At 34.6% G+C, this 9,424-nt stretch overlaps 1 protein-coding gene across 1 annotated transcript in view; it reads left to right on the top strand.

The window, feature by feature from the left end:
* Positions 1 to 7,676, top strand: part of LOC104275388 (lysine-specific demethylase 4C-like) — a gene marked incomplete at its 3' end in the record, with an annotated part of 35,258 nt that extends 27,582 nt beyond the window's left edge. Inside the window, exon 5 of the mRNA XM_009871323.1 lies at positions 7,627 to 7,676. Coding sequence (XP_009869625.1) covers positions 7,627 to 7,676 — 50 coding nt within the window. The remainder of the gene's footprint in view (positions 1 to 7,626) is intronic.
* Positions 7,677 to 9,424: the final 1,748 nt, after the last annotated feature.

Here is a 9,424-nt window from a genome sequence, read left to right as displayed (position 1 = left end):
AGAGTTAGAAATAAGAAGTTGGAGAAGTGACTATGATTACAATAAGGATTCTGGCTGTAAAAAGGCATCTATAATCAAACACAGGGATTTGTCAGCAGTCTGAAAGGGTTATCAGTGTGCTTGAAATCTAGCAATCATTTGGTAGTTAGAATACTCTCCATTTAGTGGGAAAACTTTGCAGGGTGAGACATGGAAATTACAAGAAAAGGAGAATTTTTTAAAAAATTTTTTTTGTCCATGTGTAAGAGGATTTTGTTACTTTAAATATTTAGATTAAGTAGGAAAAATTTTTAAGTGGTAATAAACCTTAAAATTTACCAATTCATAACGGCCTATGTATTAAATTCCTAAATTCAATTTGTATATATTTTTGACATCTATTTATCATGTTTGCATGTAATAAATATTGACAACCTAAATAAATAGAAAGGCAATTAGCGTTGCATGTGGAAAGTGACAGGGTATTCGGAGCCTGGTGTCTGGAATTAGATAGGCAGCATTATTTCTACATAATGTGGAGGTTGCAAATTGCCTGTTATCAACTGTGAAATGAATAAATTAAATTCATTTTGAAAGAAATGCTGTTGTAAGTTTAGGTGTAACAACATTTAATGGGTTTGCAGCTTTGAAATTTTAAAAATACTAATTAGCAGGAAAAGTCATCAGCTGTTGTTCCCCTGTCAATATGTATCTTGGGCTTCAGAAAAGTAATTTGATGAAGTATTTAGCATCACACTGAATTAACTTGCAGATGATGGTGTTATCCATTATCTGTGCATGTATCTGGCTTAGGAAGAATGAAACTTAATGTTTCACATACTCTTTCGTGTCACTGAGATGAAAGTAACTGGGTGAATACAAGAGGCTGCTTGTCTGATGACAATAAAGTTACCAGTTTATTTTGTGTGAGTGCACAATATACATGACCATTTATTTTCTATCTCCACAGTGTATAAGTTAAAGAAGGAAGTTTTCAAAAGCTAATGACTAATCTTCTGGACTACTTTGTCTGCTTCCTGAGACACTATAAAATTTAAGAAATCTGACTAAATTTCTATACTCCCCTTGATTAGTCTAGTAAAGCTGTGTTACAACTGTGTAATTTGTTGTGTTCTTTAATACGTTTTACTGTGCAAGCTTGAAGACTTTGTTATTTTACATTAATTCATAACTTTAAATTTATATTCATTTTATTAAAATGTTAAGTTTATTAAATTTATTCATAACTTTAAAAGCTTTGCAGGTCAAAAAAATCAGACTAATTTCCAGCCAGGTGGATCCCAGTCTGAGCTGCATTTTTGGGCTGAGTATTCACAGGTACAAGACCTTAAACTTGTCTCCATTGAACTTCATAATGTTTCTGCTAGCCCACTCCTCCAGCCTGTCCAGATTTTTCTGGAAGGTGGCTCTACCTTCTGGAATGTCAACTTCTCCACATATTTTATGACTTTGGCATTCTTTGCGGCCAATAAAAAGAAATTGTTCTTTTATTCTCTTTCAGAAAGCTTCCCCTAGTGAAGAGTTTGATTTCGTTTTCATCTTGATTATGTCCTTAAACCAGGATTTCTATGTTGGAACAAAGCTGGTGACAGAAGCTTTTTCTATAATTAGAATAAATGGTAGTGGTTGAAGAACACTTAATTTTAATTGTATAGATTTTTGTGAAAGCTTTTGAAACTCTGACTTAGTTTTTAAAAAATTTATTTAAATACTACTTAATGCTAAGTGGATATTAGTCATGGCCAATGTTTCTCTGTTAAATTAACTCAGAACAGAGACAATCGTAAGTACGCATCAAATCTATGCAGCGGATTAAAGAGAAATGAAAGACCTGCGTCAGATATAGATGAATAATAGTATCACTGTCTTTATTTTTATCTACAATACTAGATTATGTAGGATACTTTATAAAATTTTATTTCAAATTTTGTTTCAGAAAGCACAACTGTAATACTTAATGCTACATAATTTTTATAAAGCAATACTCTTGCGTGAGTATCTTAAAACCAAGGCAGTATATTTTTTTAACTTGATGTTACAAAGAGTTAGAGAAGCTTCAGTGCTAAATTTAAGATTGGACTCAGTATATTCTGTTAAAGTAGCAACTATTTTCGATAGATTATTGTCAATCAACATAATAATATGAAAACATTTTAATTATACAAATACATTTGTTTAATTTTCCTGACATTATGATTTGCATGACTTCTACTGTGAAGTTATTGCAGAAATTCTGATTATTTTGTAATGTATTTTTTGGCTACCTGAAGATTTTTCTCAGGAAATTGTTTCAGAGACTATAGCTAAAAAAAGAGCTCATCATTTCTTCCCTGATTTTATGCCATTTTACTATAAAAATGCACAGATATTGTTGCATTAATCTGGTAGGTCTGATCTGAAAGTGTTTTGTTTCAATCTCATCTTTGTAAGAAGATTCGGTAGCTTTTAATGTGAAAATGCATGTATCCTTTTTTGTTGTTGTTTTTAAATTTTATTCCTAGCCTTGTAGGAATTACAGCTGGTCAATTTGATGATGTGATGCCGCTTTGTTTTTTATTACATTTTAAGTCCTGAAGAAGATATCATTAAGCAGTTCTAGAATTGCTTAAATAATGTGTTAATCATTGTAAATTGAGAAGCAAGTGCAGATGAATAGGGTATCTATGAAAACTTGGTGCAGCAAAGAGCCTCAGAAGTAACGAAGTGTGATACCATGCCTAATTTCCAGGTTGATCATCCTAGAAAGTATTTCAGAACCAGAATTAAGCTCTGCATACTGTAGATGGGTGAAACTAGATGCTTCAAAATCGAGTTGGAGCAAGCATGTTGAATGAGAAACTATCAAATCTAGCCAGAAGGCAAGTGTAAAAAGAGGGGAATGTTTGAAGTTTTTATGCATGTTAGTGTCACAAATGGGCTCAGGAGCACCGTTACAAATATGTAATCCCAAATTACACACAATGTTTTTATGAGTAACTGAACTGAAACGTGCTTTTCTAACTTGAACTTGGAAATCTTAACTGTATAACACTTCCTGTATGCAGATACGGGAAAAAGACAAAAATGACTGAATAGATAAATCAATTTAAAGCCTATCTCTTTAAAACTCAACTCCTGTAATACTATTATTATTTTTCCAGTATTTTACCCTGGAGTTACATTAATGTCATGATCTTTCTGATCAAAATTTATTTTGGATTTTTTCATCATCTCCTCAGTTTCATTTTGATATCTGTATAGAAGTTTAACTTTTTAAATTTACTTTTTGGATATCCAGGAACATTGAGCAGTTTGTTTTTCATGACCTACCATCATTATTGAAAGAATCAAATGATTGTGCTTTATACCATAATCAGGGAAAGGGTTATGAGTGTACAAGTCATGCCCTGGTATTGTTTTAAAATGTTTATTGTCGGTTCATATAAGTGTTTTAGTTTTCCATAAGTACTGTTTTATGTAATAGATTTTTTTATGTTGTCTAATGTTGCTGTAATAGTCTCTCAAATGGAATTTTGAAAAAGTTGATATTTTCTTGTGTCTTCTAGAATGTCTATTAGTTATTTCTCCTCTGAAACCTGTGATTTTATGCTGTGCTTTCTTTCAAATGAAACAGTTTCATCTGTGGCCCACATCTTTGCAAGTCAGTCCACTAAAGATTGCATTTTCATCTTAAAGTAAAAGGAGAGGAAGCATTTTTTTAGGCTTTTAGTTATACGGGTGCATCTCTTTGCAAAATCCGAACTTTCCTAATAAAACTGAACTTGAGTAAAATCCATACTTCCCCCCCAGCCCATCCTGGATTCTCTTTCTTTGCCATGGGAAGAAAAACTTGTTTACTGTATTGGACTAGCAATTGCCTTTCAAAAAAAAAAATTATTCTCGTATTACAGAAGCTAAAGGTTAGGTTTGGCATCTGAGCAGAAAATCAGGTCAAATGGTAACAAAGCATAGCACCGTTCATTCTTTGGTAGCTCATTATATGGTGGTGCCTCTTGGGCACGAACCATCTTCTCAGGCACTACCCCAAAATCTCTGCCTTCTGGCCAGTCCATTATCTCTTCCAGGATTCCTGGGTGATTTGATTTACCCAGTCGAGCTCGCTGCGTAATCAGTGCTATCCACTTACTCCATGTAGCACTAGTTGCATGATGTGTAGAGGGGATATTCCCCTTAAACATCCAGTGCAACACAGGCAGCTGGGGTGCCAAGAGGAGGGATGTCTCTGTACCAACCACTTCTGAAGCAGCCCGAACTCCCTCGTATGCTGCCAGAATCTCCTTCTCGGTTGGAGTATAGTTGGCTTCTGATCCTCTGTATCCCCTGCTCCAAAATCCTAAAGGTCGACCTCGGGTTTCTCCTGATGTCTTTTGCCAGAGACTCCAAGCGAGACCACATTCCCCAGTTACTAAAATGAGGCAGGTTGTGAATTGCTATTTTTTGGGCAAACTCCTAGAACATTGTTTCTTATTTCTTAAAGCTGTCTTAAGTACCATCAGTCATGTTTTTTGAGCTCTAGACAGGACTGAGTGATCACAGCACTAGACTACTGTCTGTTGTTGCCTCTGCTGGGGATTTGAAGAGTATTGGAAGACAGACAGCTTACATTGCCACTAGTTCATGAATAAGCAGTGGATTTTATTGCCTAAGACCAAGATTCTATTTTCTTATTTGCAAAAAGAAAAAAAAAAAGATTAAAAAAAGACATTGTCAACTTATTTAAAGTATGCTGAGAAATTGAGTGTGGTGCTGATAACACCAAGGTTGCGGGTTCGATCCCCGTTCGGTCCCCATGTGTTACCTGGTCTACCTGAGAGGTGTCCCTGCCCATGACAGGGAGGTTGGATTAAATGATCTCTGAGGTCCCTTCCAGCCCAGGCCATTCTATGATTCTATGATTCTGTGATCTTGAAAACATACAGAATCATATAATGTGTTGGGCTGGAAGAGACCTTTAAAGGTCATGTAGTCCAACCCCTCATATCTATATAAATGTTTCAGAAACACAAAGTAATGGCATAGATTTATTATTTCTTAGTTATTACTTACTTATGATGCCAATACCCTTGATTTGCTGAATTAATATGTATTTCAGATCTTTTTGAACAATATTGTGTATGAGTGTAGCAATGAACGGTGACTCTTCAGCTTTTATGTGTCTTTTCGTAATTTTTAACAAGTGCATCTTCCTGAACTGGTAAAATGAAAATGTAGTTATCATCAACGTTTCCCTTTTTATCTGTTTATTTGCTTGTGATCCAAGAAAGATTTTCTTTGCCTTCTAGAAATTTAGTATTCATTGTCTATTAAGTTTTACCTTTAAAGAGGGCTGGACTTGGCCTTAAGATACAAGAAGTCAAAAAAATGTTAGTGACTCTTTGCTAATGTAGGTAAAAGGAGGCTGGACGTAAGATGCTGAAAAGTATTTTTCTAAAAGCTTTTAACACTGCTGTAGTTCTCAGATCAGTCAGCTACTGAAACCAGGTGATCTGACTCAGTTATCTAAGTTGGGAAGTTTTTTTGTTTAGTGTTCTGTACAGGAGGCCAAGGATCCGGTAATATTCATTCACTGTAATTTGATTGGTATCCAAGGCAGGTGCATATGTGTTAAAAAAGCTCAGTTGTCTAATAAATTGTGTTAGGATCCAACCCTGAAGGGCCTGGAGAGTGACTTTGGGGCTCCTAATGTCTGATACTACAAAGAGGGTCTCCTTTTCTTGGTCCTTTTCTTAGCTGTCAGAAAAAAAGAAATGGTAACAGTGGGAGGAGATAAAGGATTCAGGGGTAGATGTTACCACAAACCCCAGATGAAGACAGTGATTAAAAGCACCAACTTCCATTAAATGAATTATTGCTTGATAATTTTGGATTAGTTAAAGCTCAGTTAAATCATGCCCTGTCTTATCTTTCTAAGAGATTTATTGAGACTTCGGTTGCCCAGTGTTCCATTTTTTTTGTAATATTGAGAAGTACACTCATGTTTACTTGTAGAAATGGAAGCATGTGGCTGCCTATTATCACAAAATGTAGTAACATGTACTTTTGGAAGAGTAAATTTTTAGCAAAAATGCCAGTCCAGTTAGAGACAAGTAAAACAAAGAGAAGACTCTAATTTGAGGGTTTTTGTTAGTCATAAACACTTGTGTATTTAATGACATATAGTACAGTGTATACTGCTATATAGAACATTAGTCTCCGCTGGGATGTGAAAGGTGTAAACATATATTTTAAATTACTGTGTATACAGTGATGCATGTGTAATATGGAGTAGAGAACAGGCACAAACACTGTGGAACTACAGATGAAAACAAAATCTGTTTTTGTAAGACTGAAATTCTGATTAAAACTGCAAACACAGAGCAGAATCAAACTGAAAGTGACTGTTTAGAACTGTTTGGAGCGGGTTGCCAGCAGGCGTGGATTTTGGTACAGTTCAGCTTAGAGCACTGACTTGTGTGGTGGAAGGGTCTTGCTTCTCTGCAGCAGTTCCGGTTGTAATAGAGTAAAATTGTGCATGTACAGGTGAGATCTTGGAGTAGGGAGATGTTTATTGCTTGTGCAAAATGAAAGGCTTAGGGAGTTTCACTTGTTTTTCTGAGGGAGTTTGCAGGGGAGATGAAAAAAATCTGTGTTCACAGCGCAGTAAAAGAAAAAGCTGTATGTTGACTTAGTTTGAAAATGTGGATTTACGTTGTTGTACAGCTGAGTAGGCATTTTCTCTGTTCCTGAACCATATTTTTTTATAAAAAAGAATCAACCTAATGCTGTTGTGATATTAAACTGAAATAAAAGCCTATTGTATCACATATTGAAGCAGTTAAGGAGAATAATAAACCCTAATTAATACATACAGTGTATCTATAAATTGCAGTAAATACATGAATAACAAATTGTTCAGAAAAGCAGAATAGAATTACAGCTTTTAAATAATGTTTGTTTTTAAAGCTGTAATATTACAACTAACGTAAGGTTATTTCCAGTTCTTTTATACTATTACTTACATGTTGCAGGTAGCATACAAAATCTTAAGAAAAAATTTTTGTAAGAACAGAGCAATTCCAAGATCTGTAGAGAACTTCAATTTAAAGAACATTTATTTCCTATATACATTTTAAACTCTAATTGTAATGGTTTTACAAAGACAAGTAACCCTATTTTTCCACAGCATTGCCTATAGGAAAAAATAGAGATGTTTAATGCTCATATTTTTCTGTTGAACTCTTGTGTCTTGTGAAGCACAGTAAAATTCAAAGAAATTAAATATTACATTTATTTTATGTGATTTTGTTTCATTTGGAAAATGAAAGTATATGCGCCTTTTGAACTGGGATGGTGTAATCATACCAAATGTTATCAATATGCGTGTTTTTAAATAGTCAATATACCATTCCTAAACTACATATTATAATGCTTAAACTAGAAATAAGCTGTGTTCTTTTTTTTTTTTTTTCCCTCAAAAAACCCTTCTCTCTATTATTTTGTCAGAAATTCATAGTTTTTTTCTGGACAATTTTTCAGTCTTTAATCATTTTGGCCTCTGCATTCTTAGGTATTAATCATATGTGCATCATGGCTTTTGTAGAAATTGTATCTTTAAACATTTAATCTTTTTCTTTATGTGAATTTTAGGTATGCTATTCCTCCAGAGCATGGAAAACGGCTTGAAAGACTAGCTCAAGGTAATATTTTCAATATTTCCATATGTAAGATGTTTGAAGGACAAACTTCCAGCAAAGCAAAAAACTGTCCTTGACTCATGTACTGCATTTTATTACTTAATGTTGTATGACTTCTGTCTGTCTACAGTATGATTGCAAACAAAGAACACTTTCTAGTACTCCGGGGAATTCTTAAGAAATAAAATAATGTATTTTTTTTTCCTCTTAGAACTTTATTTTGTACTGGCATTTTTAGCTTGGTGAAGCTTATGAAAAGGATGGTTAGTATTTTGTTGTTCGTTAGATCTTTTTTGCTAATGTCTTTATCTCCTCTGTGTCCTTGCTTTTTCTTATCATAGCTTATTTTCATCAGTAACTTTTGAATCTTAACTTCTTTGCCAGATTTGATACAAAAAGAGAAATATTGAAGACATCTGAATGCCCAGAAGTTTCATGAACATTAGTGGTTGGGGGAGAGGATGGAAAATTGATTAGTACCTCTGGGCGGAAGGAAGCAGGCATAATGTACCAATGCTAAATCTTACTTGGTAACAGTCTGTTGGCCAGAGAGAAGGCATATGAATTTACTTTAGCCAAAGCGTATCCTGGCCTTTTCTCTCAAAAGGAGGGAGGAACACATATTGAGAAGGAGCAGAGGATATTATTGTAAGGTTGAGGGCTAAGGGATAAAAAGCACTGGTCCATAGGAAAATTCCTCTCACAGTAATTTGCTTTATTTTCGATAACACTGCACCTCTCTTTTTGTTTCTAGTTTGAGTACAGTTTATGAATATGGGAATAATTAGGCATGTTTGTTGACCTAGCAGCAAATGTTTTATAGCCCACTGTCAACCATATTATATAAACAATTCTACTGAAATTTGATAATTAGTTATCATATATAGGGACCAAACTATGGAAATTTTTGTACATTTTCTTTTCATACCATTTTATGTACGTATAGGTGCATGAAACTTTTTCTGAGCTAAAGTAATGCTCTTAGCAGTCAGATGGCATGTGTCACTGAGCTATGAAAGTAAAGACCCGTAAACTTGCCGTCTTAACAACATATCTCAGAAAGATTTCAACCCAGATAATTACATTTACTATTCCTAATTTTTCTCACAGATTCAGTTGACAAAGTTGTCACTGAGTATTTGCCTTCCAGATTGTTTTTCTAACTTGCAAAGTGTAGAACTCTTTATATGTCTACTTTCGGTTTTCACTGGTAAAAAAATCCATACTTGTTCTACACTGGGCAAGTTACACTGACTTAAAATAGGATCATTCAATAATTATTTTTAAGACTTACAGGAAATGAGAAAGGAGTAAAAAGAATAGAAAGTTGGAAAAGGTTCAGAGACGAGACACCAGAGTGGGTGAAAAATTTGCCTTTTTGTTTTAATAATGGTCAGTAATCTCTAAATTTTCAATGTCAAAGAGTGTCAAATAGAGGGAAGAGAGGGTATGATAAGAACCTATGATGATTGGCATGGAAAAGGTGACTGAAGAGTGATTGTTTCCAGGGACTTCCAGTACAGCTAGAGAGTCTGAATGAAGAGCCTTAACAGATCCAAAAGAAAGAGGAGGAGATGGTTCCTCCCACAGTATGAAATCCACAGCATCCGAGGTGGATTCTAAAATTTTGCATGGATTCGGGGGGAGACTGGACAACACTGGCAAAAAGAATCTGTTAGAGGAGCATAGTAACTGCATCTAGCTTTGGAAGTCTTGGAGCATGTCATGGGTTAGGGCTGGGCCAGCCTCTA

This window comes from Apaloderma vittatum, unplaced genomic scaffold (assembly GCF_000703405.1).
Source record: "Apaloderma vittatum isolate BGI_N311 unplaced genomic scaffold, ASM70340v1 scaffold11446, whole genome shotgun sequence".
Lineage (NCBI taxonomy): Eukaryota > Metazoa > Chordata > Aves > Trogoniformes > Trogonidae > Apaloderma > Apaloderma vittatum.
The sequence above is the reverse complement of the archived record's forward strand: the minus strand, read 5'-3'. Positions and strand labels throughout refer to the sequence as shown.